Below are 20722 nucleotides of genomic sequence, written 5' to 3'. Positions count from 1 at the left end.
CCAGTGCTCTGACTACACACAGCCGAATCTTGTCCATTGCATACAATAAAGAAGTCAAGATGAAGACTACTGAAACGTGAGTGTACTCATTTCATATATCGCACACTCACTGCAGTAAACTATATTGATCTGTGGGATACTTGTAATAACGCTGCAGTCACTGACTGACTGAGTGGGTATTTCCTGCTGTGACATGGCAATGCTGGAAACCAAAAGAAATGGAGACTGGTGACTGTCACTTAGCTGGTGCTGCTGCGGTGTAGGGATAGGTAAGTAGCTTCTATATAATGTCCTCTGCACCTCCTGCCTGCTCAAGATTTTTACATTTTACAAGAGTTATCCTTTAAGACTACGTTCACACGCAGTATGGACAATGGCTGTAGTTTGGCACTCGAAAACAATGATCGTTGTCTTGAGAGTCAAACAACAGCCATTGTTGGAGTGAAAATACAACTCAGAATGTCCGAAAATAATTGATATGTCAATTATTTCCACGGCCGTAGTGAAACAATGGCCGCTGTTTGCATTGACTTCAATGCAACACATTTCAATATGATAAGAATGGAGGTTGTTTTAATTGAAAACAACGTCCGTTTTTGTCAAAAAAATATGTTGTGTGAACATGCATCTGTGGTGGTGGTGGTATAGCAAGGCTGTGATCCAATTTGCTATCATGGCAGCCCAGGACCTGCATTAAGGCTCTATGAAGACCAAGATTGCTCTGTTGCTACAGTGTTTCAATCTGATGGTTAAATGTAATACTATAGTTACATTTTTTTTATTTTTTGAAAATGTTACATTGTGGTGATTTGAGTTCTTAACAAGAAAGGGACCTTTTTTCAGTCTCTCTATAGTACTATTATAGGCTCACTATTTTAATATAATTTACAAGTTCCCTTTCGTACTACAGTGTGCTTTTGCATTTGTACAGGTCAGTCATTGAAGGAACCGAGGCCTACTAGAGGCCTTGGGTTGCTGTGACAACTGTTCAGCACCCTGTGTTTAAATTGCAGGGATGCTGATTAGAGATGAGCGAAGCGGGTTTGGGTTCGAGTCGATCCGAACCCGAACGTTCGGTATTTGATTAGCTGGGGCTGCTGAAGTTGGATAAAGCTCTAAGGTTGTCTGGAAAATATGGATACAGCCAATGGCCATATCCATGATTTCCACATAGCCTTAGGGCTTTATTCAAGTTCAGCAGCCACCGCTAATCAAATGCCGAAACTTCGGGTTCGGATCGACTCAAGCATGCTCGAGGTTCGCTCATCTCTAATGCTGATCAATACACTGAACCACCGATGACACAGATAAAAAACGTTTAGATATCACGATTGCAATTAAGCCCATGTCATACTCTTTCACCTGACCCATGATACAGCTGTACGTCGGGAAGAGGTTAACATCTATGCCCATAAAAATATAAACTCTAAGGAATGCAAAGAGCTCCATTCTCCTTTTTAGACAAATAAATAGCTTTGATGTGGTACATACACATGGTATCACCATTTAATACACATAAATAACACAACTGCCATATACACAATTAGAGATGACAAATGAAGCAAATCACTTTGTTTGCTCACAGTCAGCTTATAAGTTGGCTGCTTTTGATCTCTGTGCCACTCCCGGCCACTCCCCCCCAGGTGCCTGGAAAAGCTGGATCCAGTCCTGGAAAACTGGGAGAAGTTTCCCAGGAGTGGATCCAGCTTTTCCAGGCACCCAGGGTGTAGCAGCTGGGAGCGTCACAGAGATCAAAGGCAGCCAACTTAAAAGCCGACTGCCAAGCAAACAAAGCAATTCGCTTAATTTCTAATGTAAATTCGCTCATCTCTGTACACAATAATAACATTATTGCCGAACATAATGTTAACATACCTATACATGTATAGCACCACCTATACATGAATAGCACCACCAGACATACAGTTCACATAAATAGTGCTGCTTTATGCATTACACAAAAAGTGTCACCATAACATACTCATAATGTAAACTTATATACTACTCATAAAGAATGTTTCTGTAGAACTCTACTGAATATTACATGTAAAAAATGAAACCATACATAACATAACGCCTCTTTTATTGACTATTAGTGTTTTAGAATTAGAGATAGAGCTTCCTCAATATTTCTTATTAAATACTAAGCAAGAAAATCTATCCAAACATATCCTGTACTGTACCCACAAGTTTCTATCGTCCAAGCTTATGCCAAGTGTTTTCTTGCGGCATATGTTTGACAGCCTAACATCTGGATACTGTTTCTTAGCAGTATCGGAAAGCATAATCTACAGAAATATTTCATACTCCAAAAATTAGATTTAAGGTATACATTTAATCACAAAGAAATTGGCATCCAGTTGCATACGGATTGTGCATACAGATGAGCACACATTGTTAAAGGAAATAAAAGATATAAAATGTACTCAAGCGTATGTCCCAGATGTAGTGTGAATACAATCTAAGGCTTTGTTCCCACCGGGCTTGTTATATCCTTCATGGCTCCTGTAATAACAGAAGTCATGATGGCTATAATGATTCTTATGGGAGACCGATGAGGACAGATCCCATTTACTCACAATGGGTTTACAGGAAAGAATGTTATAGTGGATAGATAGATAGATAGGTAGATAGTCCACGACACTCAAAGGGTTAACAGTGCAAAACGTAGATTTATTAAAAATAAATCTACGGTTTGCACCGTTAACCCTTTGAGTGCCGTGGACTATCTACCTACTATCTGCATCCGGTCAAGAGTCAAGACCTAGGTCCGTTGGCACCAACTTAGCACAAATCGAAGCAGTGCTGCTTTTTTTCTCTTTTTGTAGATAGATAGATAGATAGGCTATGTTCACACAACGTCCAAAAAAAGGAAAAAGAACATCTGTTTTTGTGTTTAAAAAGACGTCCATTATTGCATTATTTTAAGTGGGTTGACTAAAATGCACTGAAGTCTATGGAATAACAGACGTCTTTTTCACACATTGTATTGAGTGAGTCCGCCTCAAAAGACGTCCGTTATTCAATACAATGGACGTTTTTTTAAACACAAAAAGCAGATGCCTTTTTCCTTTTTTGGACATTGTGTGAACATAGCCATAGATAGATAGGAGATAGATAGATAGATAGATAGACAGATAGGAGAAAGATAGATAGATAGATAGATAGATAGATAGATAGATAGATATGAGATAGATAGATAGATAGATAGACAGATGATAGATAGATAGATAGATAGATAGATAGATAGATATGAGATAGATAGATAGATAGATAGATAGATAGATATGAGATAGATAGATAGATAGATAGATAGATAGATAAATAGATATGAGATAGATAGATAGATAGATAGATAGATAGATAGATAGATAGATATGAGATAGATAGATAGATAGATAGATATGAGATAGATAGATAGATAGATAGATATGAGATAGATAGATAGATAGATAGATAGATAGATAGATAGATAGATAAGAGATAGATAGATCCATATCCATAGAAAATCCACATTTTGTAGACAGCAGTGATGGGGGGGGGGAGGTAGTTGAGCAGTTGGAATAGAAAGATGGAAAAGGGGAAAACGTTCACAGATTTACCCACTTATGCAGGCTGTTATGATTACAATAAATGTCAGGAGAGCCAAGTATGAACATTCCTGATTGGCTGTTTGCCTGCTGCTGGGGCCACTCCCCCCCCCCAACTGTGTTTCCAACTGCTGACATCTACAGGATGCTGAGTGGATACCTGTAGCTACTCTCCCACTCCTTCAGAGAACAAATAAAGAGATTACCTATGTGAAGGCAGCATGGAAGTTTGATGCCTGCTGCTCCTGGGTACGCCCCTCACTTTGCAGAGTCTTCCCTGTGAGTATCATCATGGAAGCTGCAGATTTCTACCTACTTTCTACACCCTGTGTACTGTTAGGCGTGGTCCTGTAGAGTTCATAATGTTGTCTTGGTGAATGTGAATAAATGACGTTGTGGCATATTTATCAATACTGTTGTACCACTGAGTAGTTGAGGAATCTGCTATCTGATAAACATGGCTCAGCTACAGATTCATGCCAGATTGTACCGTGTGAGGAAAGTGATGGTGATGGCTTATTTGCTAAATGCATAAATGTCCAAAAGAAATGTGTGAGGGGCATGATAAATATGGTGCCACATCTGAACATTCTCTTTAATGTGATTTTCTCTAAACTTCTTTGTCTTTAACCACAGTCAAGCTGTTAGCTTGCTCAGGGACAACCCGTGGGAAAGACAAGGACATGGACCTTGAGCCCTCATCTGTTCCTGACCATGGTCCCTGCCTACTTGACACTGACAGCCCTAGGCAACTTTGGACAACCATGAGGATGGTCCCTGCACTGATATAGGTGGTACACAAAACACAGAGAGACAAACAAACACAATAATTCTTAGTCGACTATTCGAGTCAGAAACAGTGGGCGGAAAAAGTACAAAATCGGAGGCAGTCAGGTAGTCAAGGGTCAGCCAATACGATCAAGGCAGGCAGCAAACAGGAAAGTCAGAGAACAAACAAAGGGTCAGAGAACTACAGGTCACAGCAGAGAAACGCTTAGCCAGCAAGGATTGCTGGAGCTGAATACTATTTATGGAGGATCAGGGACTCCTGATCCTTAACACAGCTCACCTGAGCAGCAGCAGGGTTAACCCTGAAACTGCCAAAAGCATAACAAGCAAGGCAGGTGGGGCTAAACAAACCTAAGATACACCTATGTTCAGACAGGGTCCAGGACACTGCACAGAAACACCAAACTCAGCGCCTTCTCAGCTGCACTGCCCAAACCGGGGAACGCCAAGGCACAGTCCTGACATCAGCTTTCTTTTATTACAAACTGTGGGACAGCATAATCCAATAGCCAGAACTTTCCTGATCAGTCTTCTAATTGCTTGAATAGCCCAAATTAAAAGACCTGACCCATAAGCTATTAAACCGACAGATGTTAAGTGATAGCAAATGGTAGTATGGTAGTAGTAGGAAAGGAATGGTCATGTTTCAAGACAGAATGCCCCTTTAATTGGATCTTCATAATCGGTAACCCTATTCTAGCACTCTCCCAAGTGAAGTACAAAAATGTAGCTACGTCTTCTTTTTGTTTAGATTATAATGTCTGCACACGAGTCTATGATAAGCTTGTAAAAAGATAAAATAAAAATTCCAAATACTTTAACTTCATTACAGCTGCTGCAATTCTATTGTGCTGCCAAGTGTTCTAAGCAGTGAAGAGTCATTCCATTTTGGCCAGAAACAAAAAAATAAAATAATAAAAAAAAAAAACTTATAAATTTCACTTGCCATTTTCTTATACGTTGTAATAAAATGATCATTCCTATTGGGGGGAAGCCATTATACTCACTATAATATCTACCATTTTATACCAGTGGGCAACTTTCCCATATAAGAGCATTTGTCATTTTGATTAAAACAGACTGGTCAAAATAAATTTGTGCTATTACTATCCACATACGAGATTCATTCTTCATTTCCAGATATTACCTACATTCTTGTTAGACTATCTAATAACTGACCAAAGAGAGAAGTCCATTAGAAGTCCATCAAAGGTTTTTAAAGACAAAGTTTAAAGGAGTATTATCACCATATATAGCATGTTGACAGGATACATATATAATATGGGGGAATCTAACCACTGGGACCTTCTTATATTTGTACCACTAGGGTGCCCCGAACCCTGTTCTGCCAGGGGAGAGATACAAGTCTGCAGTTCTTTCAATTCAAATTTATGGGAGATATGGAAACAGCTTGCTGAAAAGAGAGAGCAAGAAAGTGGGAGTGCTTAAAGTGGCATTCTATTACAGGGTTGAAAGGGGGTTATCTAGATTTTTTATTTATTTCTTTCTTATGGAAACAGTGTTGCTCTTTTCCATAGATTCTGGAGTCTGGCATTGCATCACAGCTTTATTCAAGGGGATGAGGCTGAGCTGCAAGACTAGACACAACCTATAGACTGTGTAGCTTTGTTGCTGGGAAAGAAACAACCTCAACAACAAACTGCATCTGTTCACTGTAGAAAAAATATAGGTTATATGGGTTATAATAAACATTATTAAAGGGGTATTCTGCAGAGGTTTCAAAGTCCCCTCAAGATTTCAGGGAGTCCCATTGGTCAGACCCCGTGATCTCTTAGTTATGCCTCATCCTGTGCTTACACTGGACAGGGCACACCTACTCCAGATAGAAATAGCCCTTTAACTGCATTTAATTTTTCAAGTAGTAATGTATACAAAATAGATTAGAAACTGTTCCTTGAAAAGCCTTATCTACCATGAAACATCCAAATCTTGTGAATTTCAAAATTCTCTTTTTATAGACTGTAAAAAAGTAATATAAATGAGAAAACCTTGATTTCATCCTTTATAGGAAAGCTATTTATTTCCAAAAATCTGCAAAAACCTCAGACAAGGAAGTTCTACAAATCTCAAGATCTTCTATTTATCAAGCATTCCCTATGGCCTCCAGTAACCAATATATCATTAACGCTACAAAAACAACTCCCATCTGCGATAAGAAGAGAAGTTCTCAGAATTTTATGTATGATGAAACCAAAGTGTGTCGTGATGTCGGTATTATCTCCCAGGTAAAAGAAAAACAACCAACAAATGCAGAGATCTAGTTACTTGGTTGAATCCAGAGTCTATCACCCTCCGACAACTTTAATAAAGTGTCCTTACTTAAACCTTGGCTTTTAGAGGTGTAACACTTATTGTCCATAAATCAGTACACCATGAAACCATAAATGTGAATCTTCCTAGTGGTTCCATTACTTCGAGAAGAACAATCTACAATGTGGGTAGTGGAATTACACTTTATGTCTGCTATAAGACTTGTGACAGCAAAACATAAGCTGGTTTTACTGTTCTATTAAGAATGTTTACGCCGACTTGTCTTTTAGTTTTCTTTTATGGGAACTGTAGCAATGACAGTGATACAAGGTACAATATACAAGTTATATTTTGGGCTATTGGGTATTTATAATGTATGGCACATGTTATATGATTATTATGGTGCACTTGTTAGCAAGACTATGCTCACCCTGGTTTCCAATCATATAGGCATCATCTTTGACACTGAAATTTTTTATAGACAACAACTATCATACATATCAATGGTTAAAGCAGTGCTGATCCAATGTGTGTAGAGATCTGAATAGAAGAAACCAATATTCCGAGAATTGATTCAAGATGTGCAATTCAGCATTTTCTGTATATGACTTTGGCAAAACTCCCATACCATTAGTTAATTACAAAAGATGCCATCCATTCCGCTTTATACATGTCTTATAGAACCTATACTATAGTTCTTGACAGCATTCAGAAATAATTGCTCTAGGATGCTAGTGAAGAGTGTGAAATCTGACAATTAGAAGATATGTACTTCATGATGGATCTTTATGCAATGGGCTCAGGCAGCAGGGTATGAATGTTTCAATACACCCTTCATTTGCCCTTCAGTGACTCACATTCAATAATGCTATTAACCAAATTCCATCATAAACATATTTCAAACTCTGTCTATATACCTTCCGCTGCTATTGTTTGTCAATAGAAATCACCACCCTCTCTCTTTATGGTTTTTCTGTAGTTCCTAAGTAATGCATGAAGGTAGCTGGAGTCATTATAAATAAGGATTATTTCTTAATGGCATATACTTGTAAAGGACATGGCATTTCTGTAACATTCTACACAATGCAGACTATAGGAACATGATGTTTTCCTAGAGAAGATGCCATTGATTGTTCCTCTCAGTGGTGTATAATGTGTGCCTATTGCTACAGCTGTTGAATTAGATAATTTACAAGCTCAGAGTGCCTGGTATATAATAGTATTGTTAAGTATGACACTGCGTGGCACAATTGACTCATGCTAGCTTTTCAAAGTGAATACTCTCAAGTTAATCTCAGCCTAGACACTTGTAATCATTTAACCATGTCATGTATTCTCATCAATTATCATAGCTGGTGAAACGTACATACACTTATATTTGTACAATATAAACTATACGAGTTATATATATAGGGCAGGGGGGGTGACATGCCTGAATCTGAAATATAATATATATATATATATATATATATATATATATATATATATATATATGTGTGTATTATTAGATGTATATATAAATATGTATATTTATCATCATATTACATCATATGGATTCCAAAATCTCCACAAGGTTTTCAGTAAGAAGTGGGACAGAACTTATCAGTTAACATGATAACACAGTATTATCACCTCTATATACCAGGTACTTACACTATATTAGTGGCGTAAATGTACGTCACTGACCAGGTACTAAAATCTTTTCTTTGGTTTCATGTAACAAAGTCACAAATTGCCATAAACATTTCAAGTTTAATAAACAATATTTGATACATAATTCCCAACTATACATTGTATCAAGCTTCACCATCATGTTAGTAAATAAGTCTTGTATTGACTTTTTCTGTGTGTTTTTTAATATTAAAATGTTATGTATCTGCTCCAAGGAGCTCCTATTCATTTCTTTGTGGCTTACAAATAAATCACTGTTCACCATATGTTGCTTCTTGAGTGAAAACATGACCATGCTTCATAGAACCAAGTTCTGTTTTTCATAGAAAACAAATATTTTCAGCCTCAACGTGGTATGAAAGGGGCAATATTAATAAAACAAGTAAAAATATGATGACACTCAAGGGTTAGAGATACTTGAACCATATCGATAGATAATCAGAAGCTAATCCAGATGCCTTGTCTGAGAGCAGTGTAGTATGAGGCTATTATTAAATGTCAGTTCACAGAGCAGGGTCCTGAGTAAAATAGAATACAGCTAGACTATAGCAGTAAATGACAGCATGCTGTCTCTAAGCAGGTACAGTTCCTTTCTGTTAAGCTATTTCAGAACTAACATGAAACCCAACTCCTTCCAAGCACATTATAGAAAAAACTGTGAAAACCCTCTAAGGACTTATTATAACAAGTAATGTATTTTATGACTGTGCTTCCTTAAAAGAACTCAATTCCTCCACAGCATTATATAGTGAATGTAAGGAACATAAGGCAAATAACCAATGAAACATTGAACTATGACAACTTTTTTAGGGTTAAACACAATGTAGTCTAAGTTCATTGAAACAGTCATTGGGACTGCTGAGGAGGAATCACTGCAGATCAGTTCATGTTTAGAAGATAGAGAGAAGGTAATCTAAGCATTAGACCTGTATGAGGAAGAATATATTATGCATATGTCAAAACAGCTGCCTTGCATGGACAAGTCAAAGCACAAGGAGGATAAGGCACTTACCAAAATACATAATGTTTCTCATTCCAATCACAACCCTGCTGCTGTGTATTCTGCATTAACTCCAGCACAAGCTTGTCATGTGAAGCAGGGAGATCTCATTCTTCAATAGGTGGAAATGAAACCAGTACTGCAACAGTGATGATGAGTGCTTCTTGTGTTTAGGATGAGTGCTGTGCTGCACAGTCTTATCCCTGTTCCAATCCCCTGTCTCATCTAGCACTTACTCTGCCTGCACACTGCACTGCCCATTCTTACAGTAATCTGACTCCTCCTTGTGATGTCCTTGCCTTGTATGTGACATCAGTTCTAAGAGTACTACAGAAGGATTTTCCTCACTTTGCTTTTCACATGCTCTTTCCTTAGAGGTGTGATAATATCCTGTTTAGATAAAGCTATTTAGTTAGGAAAAATATATATATCTTATCAACCTAGTTCTCATTTGCCAGCACTATTATTTTTCCACTATTCCAGACAATGCAAGCGCTGTTGCTGCGGATCAGCTGGGAATGTGTTCAGGGGAAAGTTGATAAGATAAATAATGCAATTAGCTGATAGGAACATTGCACAATAGAAGCAATTGAAATAACAGTTAATATAGAATGATGTATGAGTTAGCGATTTATTGATTGGTTATCTTTTACATAAGGTTAGAACAGTATGTTTGCTTTCTCGTGCACTTTTACTTATGCGTTTTGATGCATCAACTTGTCAAGAGCATAGAGCTTGTGGTAATGTCTGTAAATGCAACTTCAGGAGCCTAGGCTGAATTTTACTTACACAGATGTAGCATTTTTCAGAGGGGTTGATGATCCCAAGGTTATAAGGGATATCTTTTAGATTGCATAATACTTTTGAGGACTGAAGTTTAGCTTTAAATGGGTATTCCCCTTTAAGACATTTGTACATGCCATAAGCATCTGATAGATGTGGGTCTTGTAATAACTGGAGTCGCGGATCCGCTGTAGCACCACTAGCAATGGCGTGAGCCACACCATGGGTCGGAGTCAGGGGCGGATTATAATGAGGGCAATCTAGGCAACCGCCCGGGGCCCAAGGCTCCGGGGGGCCAAGTGAGATTGCCCCCATTACAATCTTACCTCTGCATACCTGTGCCCCTGTGTTGCTCTGCCCCCTAGGCCACCAGTCCCCTTGTGCACCAGAGCCACTCTGCCCCTTTAAAATATCCTCCATTTGGATCAGACGTGCCGCACGTAGGCACACCTGCATCCTGTGAAGTCACTTCCGGAGCGGAGGAACGAGGAGCTGCGGCCTGGAGAAGAGAGAAGCCGGACGTCGCAGCAGGATGATCGGATGACCGGAGCTCCAGAAGGAGAGAGCTGCTGCTGGAAATCAATGTGCCAGGTGAGTATATTTTTATTATTTTGTTCTGTACATGGGACTGGTCATGGGGGATTCTACAGAGGAGGGGACTGGTCATGGGGGATTCTACAGGGGGGGACTGGTCATGGGGGATTCTACAGATGAGGGGACTAGTCATGGGGGAATCTACAGGGGGGGACTGGTCATGGGGGATTCTACAGGGAGGGGACTGGTCATGCAGGATTCTACAGGGGGGGAACAAGTCATGGGGGATTCTACAGGGGGGGACTGGTCATGCAGGATTCTACAGGGGGGGACTGGTCATGGGGGATTCTACAGAGGGGGGACTGGTCATGGGGGATTCTACAGAGGGGGGACTGGTCATGGGGGATTCTACAGGGGGGAATGGTTATACAGGATTCTACAGGGGGGGTACCGGTCATGGGGGATTCAACATGAGCGGGACTGGTCATGGGGGATTCTTCAGGGGGGGACTGGTCATGCGGAATTCTACAGGGGGGGACTGGTCATGGGGGATTCTACAGGGGGGACTGGTCAGGGGGATTCTACAGGGGGGAGACTGTCATGGGGGATTCTACAGGGGGGACTAGTCATGGGGGATTATACAGGGGGACTGTCATGGGGTATTCCACAGGGGGGCCTGTCATGAGGGATTCTACAGGGGGGGCTGTCATGGGGGATTCTACAGAGCGGGGACTAGTCATGGGGGATTATACAGGGGCGGTTGTCATGGGGGATTCTACAGGTGGGGGACTGTCATGGGGGATTCTACAGGTGGGGGACTGTCATGGGGGATTCTACAGGGGGGAGACTGTCATGGGGGATTCTACAGGGGGGACTAGTCATGGGGATTATACAGGGGGGGTGTCATGGGGGATTCTACAGGGGGGGACTAGTCATGGGGGATTCTACAGTGGGGATTGTCATGGTGGATTCTACAGGGGGGACTGTCATGGGCCATTCTACAGGTGGGGGACTGTCATGGGGGATTATACAGGGGGGGGACTGTAATGGTGGATTCTACAGGGGAGAACTGGTCATGGGGGATTCTACAGGGGGGGGACTGGTCATGCAGGATTCTACAGGGGGGACTGGTCATGGGGGATTCTACAGGGGGACTGGTCATGGGGGATTCTACAGGGGGGACTGGTCATGGGGGATTCTACAGGGGGGAACTGGTCATGCGGGATTCTACATGGGGGGAACTGGTCATGCAGGATTCTATGGGGGAACTGGTCATGCAGGATTCTACGGGGGGGACTGATCATGCGGGATTCTACAGGGGGGACTGGTTATGGGGCATTCTACAGGGGGGGACTGGTCATGCGGGATTCTACAGGGGGGGCTGGTCATGGGGGATTCTACAGGGGGGATTGGTCATGGAGGATTCTACTAGGGGGCTGTCATGGGGGATTCTACAGGGAGGAGACTAGTCATGGGGGATTATACAGGGGGGGCTGTCATGGGGGATTCTACAGGGGGTACTGTCATTGGGGATTCTACAGGGGGGCTGTCAGGGGATTCTACAGGTGGGGGACTGTCATGGGGGAATCTACAGGGGAGACTGTCATGGGGGATTCTACAGGGGGGACTAGTCATGGGGATTATACAGGGGGGACTGTCATGGTGGATTCTACAGGGGAGTACTGGTCATGGGGGATTCTACGGGGGGGACTGGTCATGCAGGATTCTACAGGGGGGACTGGTCATGATGGATTCTACAGGGGGACTGGTTATGGGGGATTCTACAGGGGGGACTGGTCATGGGGGATTCTACAGGGGGGAACTGGTCATGCGGGATTCTACAGGGGGGGATCTGGTCATGCAGGATTCTATGGGGGAACTGTTCATGCAGGATTCTACGGGGGGACTGGTCATGCAGGATTCTACAGGGGGGACTGGTTATGGGGGATTCTACAGGGGGGGACTGGTCATGCGGGATTCTACAGGGGGAGGGGGCTGGTCATGGGGGATTCTACAGGGGGGATTGGTCATGGAGGATTCTACTAGGGGGCTGTCATAGGGGGATTCTACAGGGAGACTAGTCATGAGGGATTATACAGGGGGGGCTGTCATGGGGGATTCTACAGGGGGGACTGTCATTGGGGATTCTACAGGGAGGGCTGTCATGGGGGATTCTACAGGGGGGGGACTGTCATGGGGGATTCTACGGGAGGGTGGCTATTCATGGGGGATTATATGGGGGGGGACTGTCATGGTGGATTCTACAGGGGGGGACTGTCATGGGGTATTCTACAGGTGGGGGACTGTCATGGGGAATTTTCCAGGGAGGCTGGTCATGGAGGATTCTACAGGGGGGGACTGGTCATGGGGAATGCTACACAGAGGTTGCTGTTTTATATAGGGGATGCTACACAAAGAGGGCTATTCTATATAGAGGGGATGCTACACAGAGGGGGCTATTCTATACAGAGAGGATGTTACACAGAGGGGGCTATTCAATAAAGAGGAGATGCTACACAGTGGGGGCTATTCAATACAGAGGGGATGCTACACAGAGAGGGCTATTCTATATAGAGGGGATGCTATACAGAGGGGGCTATACTATACAGAGGGGATGCTACACAGAGGTGGCTTATTCTATATGGTGGGGGGGGGTAACTACTATAGTGGAACCAAAAAGAGTTGCTTAATACTATATGGGGACACAGCAAAGAAAAGGCTATTTATTAGGGACAGACTACTATTTGGAGGCATAAACTGGGGCTAACTGCTTTTATGGGGCACAGAGGGAGCACGGTTACTGTGTGAAGCAGATGGAGAGTTTGTATATGAGATGAGGATGATGCTGGAGCAAAGAGCCTAAAATGCCTGTCTGACAGATCCTGTGGGGGCGAGTCATGGCGGGAGGAGTCTTCATGATGAGTTGAGCCAGATGGCGATGAAAAGGAAAAACGAACAACTTCGATTAGGAAGATGTCCCTTGTAATTCGTGTAGAGAAGACGCCTCCTGTGAGTCACTGGATGTAATGCTCTGTTTGTAAAAACAGTCCTTTATATTTTTTAAAGGAAGTCTGTGAGGTCTGTACCAGGTAGAGGACTATAGGTCCCAGCAGACAAGTGTTAGAGAGATATAGTGACATAACCAATGTCACCTTGTACCTGCAGCCGTGCACCTAGTATGGACCTCACAGATTCTCCTTAATGCTCTGTTCAAACTTACTGAATACATTACAGATTTGATGATTTAATCAATGTAATTGGTTTTAAATTTGACTCATTGGCCACTGCTCAGTGCTTAGCCCCACAGGCTAAAATGTTCCAGCCTGAGCAAATTGTGAGGGGACAAACAGAAAACATGGTTACAGCAAAGCCCGGCCCTAGTCATCATTTACAGATCACAAAGCCTGAGGGGGCTATACACCATGTCCTCAGGCTATGTGACCTCTAGATGCTATGTAAGGCTTTTCTGTGGTAATTTATATGGTTAATGGCCACAGAAAATCCCAGGCAGGGTTAGTTGGGGCGTGGTTATTGAATGGGGGCAGGGCTAGAGGGGGTGTGGTTAGCAAGGGGCCCACTATTTCTGAACCGCCCGGGGCCCATGGTACCCTTAATCCGCCCCTGGGTGGAGTCTAAGGGGCCGCTGGTCTTCAAAAGTCCCAACTGCAAGGTGGGACGGACTTGCTTAGGCAGGCGATCCCTAGGTCGCTACCCCTGGCTTGGCCTGTTAGTGGTGGTGGGTGAGGAGCAGCTGGAGACACGTAGACAGGCAGACAGGAAAACTTCAGGACTCATGGCTGGGACCGGGATAGAAGTCACAGACAGGAACCACAGATAGCAAGAATGGCTGAAACCACGGGCAGGAATGATGGTAGAATTAGGACCACACACTTATGGGAACCATGCAGAGACTCCTACATTAGGATCAAGGCAGGAATTTATAGGGAAGGTGATAAGGTGCACAACCAGTTAGGGACTTACTGTCCCTTTAAATTCACCCCGAGAGGCAGGGACGTTTGCCCCGGCGGCAGGGAGCAAGACCAGGAGCATGGCCGGGTGTGTTACACTGCAGGGGGGCTAGAGGGCAGGCAGATCTGCCGGCTCTGTTATGTATAGAGCCCCGGGTCGGCACGTGACCAGCAGTTCTATTCATTCCTATGGAGCGACAGAAAGAGAAGAGTACAGCGCCATACTTTGCTCTTTCCATCGATCCATAGGAATGAATAGAGCCGCAGGTAACATGCCGATCCAGGGCTCTATTCATAACAAAATTGGTGGGGTCTGATACGTAGATCACCGGGGCTTCAGGGGTTGGACCCCCCACAATCTCCTAAAGTGAATTTTTCCTGGAATACCCCTTTAAGCTGGTTTGGCTGAGTATATTATATGCTTGGTGACCTCTTAACTCTCAACAGATTATGTCAGATAAGGGATGGATGGGGATCATTTGGTTTTCGGGAAGAGGTGTATAAACACTCGGTCAAGCCAACTGTTTTGTGTTATCTTATGTCCAGTTTTTTAGTCTAATACGTTTGGTTATCATTCTGTGTTGTATTTTCATTGAAACGGAACAACAACAAAAAAGGAAAGTTGTCAAATTACAGACATGAGCAAAGTCCAATGAACTTTAATGGGGTCTGTTTGGTTTTCTGCACGGTGACTGGCATTATACGAAATAACATAATGAGCTATGCAGTTTTGTATTCTCTTTTTATGGGATCTGAGGCAGAAGAATTTTCAATAAAGATGTGAAAACCTATTAGGCTCATATAGGTCAATCAGTTATTACAAAGTAACAACGGTAAAACTGTATATACCTCTAGAAAATGTCAGCCATCATTGCGTGACAGAATGTTCTAAAAACAGCAATAGTCCTCATTATTCATGCAGCTCTTATTGTGGTGATACCATAAGACTCATATTAACAGTAGAATGAGCTTAACGTCCATTGTGGGGAAACTATTTGAGGGGCTTATAAGGGGCTACATCCAGGAATATGTAGTGGCTAATAGTATTATAAGTGATAACCAGCATGGTTTTACTAAGGACAGAAGCTGTCAAACCAACCTATTATGTTTCTATGAGGAGGTAAGTAGAAGCCTGGATGGTGGCGCGGCTGTTTATATCATGTACCTGGATTTTGCAAAAGCGTTTGACACAGTTCCTCATGACGTCTGATGGGTAAGTTAAAGTCTATCGGTTTGGAAAGTTTAATGTGTAACTGGATTAAAAACTGACTTAATAATTGTACCCAGAGAGTGGTGGTCAATGATTCCTACTCCGAATGGTCCCCGGTAATAAGTGGTATACTCCAAGAGTCAGTACTGGGCCCTCTTCTGTTTAACTTGTTTATTAATGATATTGAGAATGGAATTAACAGCAATGTTTCTATCTTTTCAGATGACACCAAGCGTGTTTGGGCGTCCACTTGGCAAATGAAGTTCAATGTGGATAAATGTAAAGTTATGCACCTGGGTACTAATAACCCGCATGCATCATATGTCCTGGGGGGAGTTACTCTGGGAGAGTCGCTGATGGAGAAGGATCTGGGTATACTTGTAGATAATAGACTACAGAACAGCACACAATGTCAGTCAGCTGCTTCTAAGGCCATCAGGATATTGTCATGCATTAAAACAGGCATGGACTCTCGGGACAGGGATATAATATTACGGCTTTATAAAGCTTTGGTGCGGCCTCATCTGGAGTATGCTGTCCAGTTTTGGAATCCGATTCATAAAAAGGATGTTCTAGAGCTGGAGAGGGTACAAAGACGGGCAACTAAACTAATAAGGGGAATGGAGAATCTTAGTTATAGTAGTAGTAGAGATTATGAGAGTATGAGAGTATGAGTAGAGATTAAAAGAATTAAATTTGTTTAGTCTGGAGAAGAGACGTTTAAGGGGAGATATGATTAATTTATTTAAATATATAAATGGCCCCTACAAGAAATATGGGGAAAAGATGTTCCAGGTAAAACCCCCTCAAAGGACAAGAGGGCACTGCCTCCGCCTGGAGAAAAAAAGGTTCAATCTCCGGAGGCGACAAACCTTCTTGACAATGAGAACTGTAAATCTGTGGAACAGTCTACCACAGGATCTGGTCACAGTTAAAACAGTAGAGGGCTTTAAAACAGGGTTAGACAAGTTCTTAGAGCAAAATAATATAAATGCATATGTATAGAACCTATCACCCCTCCCCCTTCCCTATATCCATCCCCTCCTTAGTTGAACTTGATGGACATGTGTCTTTTTTCAACCGTATTAACTATGTAACTATGTAAGTATGATAAGACAGAGAGACAAATAAGACAAATTCAACCGCCTGAAGACAACTGGGTTAATTTTATCTGCAAAACAATGCATATTTATATCACAAATAGTTTTTGAAACTCGGTTATTTTATAGATTTTATAGTTTCTATTGGTATCTTTTTAATTGACTTGCCTACACATCCGGTGTCTTTGTGAGCAGTGTCCAGGTGATCAGGTAAAATTTACCTTCAATTAACACATTATCACTTCATATAAAGTAAAATTAGTATATGTGCTGTTGCTTTCATTACAGTTATGTCATATAGTCTTTCTAATGTATTTATACTATTTAAGTGGTACCAAAACTGCGATTCAGTCTTACTTTAGCATTGAAGGATGATCTGTTTTATTTACTCCACCAATTGCCAGCTGTTTTTCGTTTTCAGGTTGTGTTAGGTCGGGTTTTAGAAAAGATATAACCCAAAGTTCACAATTTAATGTAATTACTCTGTAGGATAAAGCGCAGGAGATTTCAGAAAGGATAATCTATTCTCTAGTGTTCATCCAGAAAAAAATCATTTGTATAGGGGGTAAATGAAGCATCTTTAGGGCTATGTTCACACCGTATTTCTTTAAGCATTTTGATCAATATCTTTTTAACCAAAACCAGGAGTGGAGTAAAAACACAGAAACTTTGCAAATCTTTTCATTATAGTTTTTCTTTGTCATTTCCACTGCTGATTTTAGCTACAGGTGCTGACCAAATTACTGATAATAACATTGGCGAAAATATTTATGTGTGAACTATGCGTGAACATTGACTGTGGAATGGAATGTTACATGTCACATTATTTGATGTTCTCTGCTTTTTGTCCGGTGAATTCCAATTTTTTTGTATGGTATGTTATGGTTTTGGATAGTATGTTTATGATACATAACTTTCTATACTTGACTTGGTTAGCCTATCACCTAATACATTTAGTTTCTTAATAGTTTAATTTCTTAGTGTGCTGTCATAGTCCTGTATCTAGACCCCTTAGGCCAAGGCAAAATGTCTTGATGGCACTTCCCTTGTAACTTGAAACCTTGAAAAAATGCCATTGTTGCTTCCCACTAGTTATGCACCATGCCCCCACAAAAGTTATATTAGTTACAGCTATTTAACTATAGCCATGTCTTTTACATACAGTACATAATCATGCTCCTCCTCCCTTCATTGCTTTGAATTTATGTGTGAGTTTCTAGCATGTAATACAATGAGCATTTCATGTGAAAAGGCTAACACATTTACTGCAACACAAACAGAAAACTAAAGCCAAGGTCTATTGGTAGGTCACAAACTCCTAGTTGATAACACGACCTAAACAATTCATAGTCCCAAACATTTTTCGATACCTTAAATAATAATAATAAGCAACTTTTTACATGCTCATTTTGTTCTTTTAACAATTTAACAAGTTCTGGTGAATTACTAAAGAATTTGCATTGGATATTTAGATGCTACAAAAAGCTCATTGGTGGTAAAATGACTTTTGAGAATGTTGATGTTAGGATCAGGACAGAGAGACACAAGGACAGGTGAACCCTGAAGCTAGCACCCGCCCCACTGCCCCTACCTGCGCTTGCCTCAGATGCTCTAATATAGCAAACAGACAACTGGACGGCAGTCCCTGATCTAACTACAGTGAATACACAAAACAAAACAAGACAATACACAACACAATAAAGGGAAGTCAGAAGTCAGAGTCAAAACCAGCCGAGCAACCAAGTACCAAATCGTGTCCAAAAGAATAGTCAAGTAGTCAAAGCTGAAGTCAGGTAACCAGGATATAATGCAGGGAATGCTAGATCAAGTAACACCAGGCAAGCCAGGGACTTTCACAGGCGAAGCATAGCAGACTGGGGAGGATACTTATAGGTTCCAGACTCAAGATTACTGACAGCTGATTGGTAGTTTCAGCTGTCAATCAACAATCAGCTAATACACACAACACCTATGCTGCTCAGCCAGGGCAGTGGAACCCTGGCCTCTGCTACAACAGAGAATAGCAGAGCGGAGTAGGTAAAAAACACAAGAAGCAGTCCAGCTGCTATGAGCGCCGTCGTCGCACCCCTAGCAACCGGCCTGAGCGGTCATGTATGCTTTGACTGCATGCATCGGCGGTGCCAGGAGCCAAACGAGTCCTAACAGAACCCCCCCCCCTGAGGAGGGGCCTCCGGACCCTCACTAGGACCTCCAGGCTTAGCTGGATGTTCTAAATGAAATTTTTTAATTAGATCAGAGGCATGGAGATCCCATGTGCGCTCTTCTGGGCCATACCCCTTCCAGTGTACCAGATACTGAATGGTCCTGTGGATTTTTCTTGAGTCTAAAATTCTTTCTATCTCATACTCTAATTCACCTTGGACCACAACTGGAAGGGGAGGAGGACAAGTGACTGTAGGAGGAGTGTATTTCTTGAGGAGGTTTTTATGGAATACCGGATGGACTTTTAATGACAGGGGTAGCTGCAACTTAAAGGAGACTGGGTTGATAATTTCTATAATGGGGAATGGACCAATATATCGGGGAGCAAATTTGACTGAAGGGACCCTGAGATGTAAATTCTTAGTAGACAACCACACTTTTTCTCCCACAAGGTACTGGGGACCGGGCCGGCGTTTGCGATTAGCGTATTGAACTTGTTTTTGTTGGGATACGTTAGAGTCGCAAGACTCTCCGCCCAAACTGTGCACAGTTTTTTGGTAAGTTCTGCAATGGAAGTGAAATGTGACTCCTGATTGGGGACTGCAGAAAACCGGGGATGATAACCATAGTTACAATAGAAGGGAGTTTGCTGTGTGGAGGCGTTGACGTGATTGTTTAAAACAAACTCAGCCATTGGCGAATACTCAAACCTTGGTTATCAGAGACCTAGCATCTTAAATACTGCTCAAGAGATTGATTAGTGCGTTCCGTTTGACCATAAGTTTCTGGGTGAAATGCCGAGGAAAATGACAAAGATATTTTTAACAATTCACAAAAAGCTCTCCAAAAACTTGAACACAAATTGCACCCCTCGGTCAGAGACAATGTTGGTAGGCACCCGTGTAACCGGAGGATGTGACGAACAAACAGTTTAGCAAGAGTTTTGGCAGTAGGCAGTTACTTTAGTGCAATTAAATGACACATTTTACTAAAGCGATCAACCACTACCCAGATCACAGTCTTCCCCTGTGAGGGGGGAAGGTCAGTTATAAAGTCCATCGACAGATGGGACCACGGAAGACCTGGCAGTGGTAATGGCTGGGGCAGACCTTCAGGCAGAGACCTTGGGGTTTTGGCTCGGGCACATGTTTCACAGGATTTAACATAATCCCGAACGTCCCTCTGCCATGAAGGCCACCAGCATGAGCGAGACAATAGATAGCCGGTCACAGCAATGCCAGGGTGACCGGCCAGTACGGATGCATGTATTTCTTTCAACACTGCTAACCTAAGGTGTACAGGCACAAACAACTTATCTGGAGGTACGTTAGCAGGTGCGTTATTTTGAGATCCCAAAATTTCTTTTTTTAAGTCAATGGAGATACTAGCAAGAACAATGCCTGGAGGTAAAAATTTTTCGGGTTCAACCTCAGGCATGTCACAAACACCAAAACTTCGGGACAAGGCGTCAGCCTTGATATTCTTAGACCCTGGACGATATGTCACTATAAAGTTAAAACGGGTAAAGAACAATGCCCAGCGTGCTTGACGCGGATTTAACCTCTTAGCATTGTCTAGGTATAACAAGTTTTTGTGGTCGGTTAAAACCGTTATCTGATGTCTCGCTCCTTCCAGGAAATGCC

The 20722-nt window shown here is 42.1% G+C and overlaps 1 protein-coding gene across 2 annotated transcripts in view; it reads right to left on the bottom strand.

Annotated features, from left to right (window-relative positions):
• ZNF385D (zinc finger protein 385D) overlaps nucleotides 1–9629 on the bottom strand; it is a 269331-nt gene extending 259702 nt beyond the window's left edge. The window contains exon 1 of one of the 2 annotated variants that reach the window (XM_069960422.1): nucleotides 9334–9629. In XM_069960422.1, coding sequence (XP_069816523.1) covers nucleotides 9334–9355 — 22 coding nt within the window. In that variant the 5' untranslated portion in view covers nucleotides 9356–9629. The remainder of the gene's footprint in view (nucleotides 1–9333) is intronic. The other variant, XM_069960423.1, reaches the window with a different exon arrangement.
• Nucleotides 9630–20722: the final 11093 nt, after the last annotated feature.

This window comes from Dendropsophus ebraccatus, chromosome 2 (assembly GCF_027789765.1).
Source record: "Dendropsophus ebraccatus isolate aDenEbr1 chromosome 2, aDenEbr1.pat, whole genome shotgun sequence".
Classification (NCBI taxonomy): Eukaryota; Metazoa; Chordata; class Amphibia; order Anura; family Hylidae; genus Dendropsophus; species Dendropsophus ebraccatus.
This window is presented reverse-complemented; position numbering and strand designations above follow the sequence as displayed.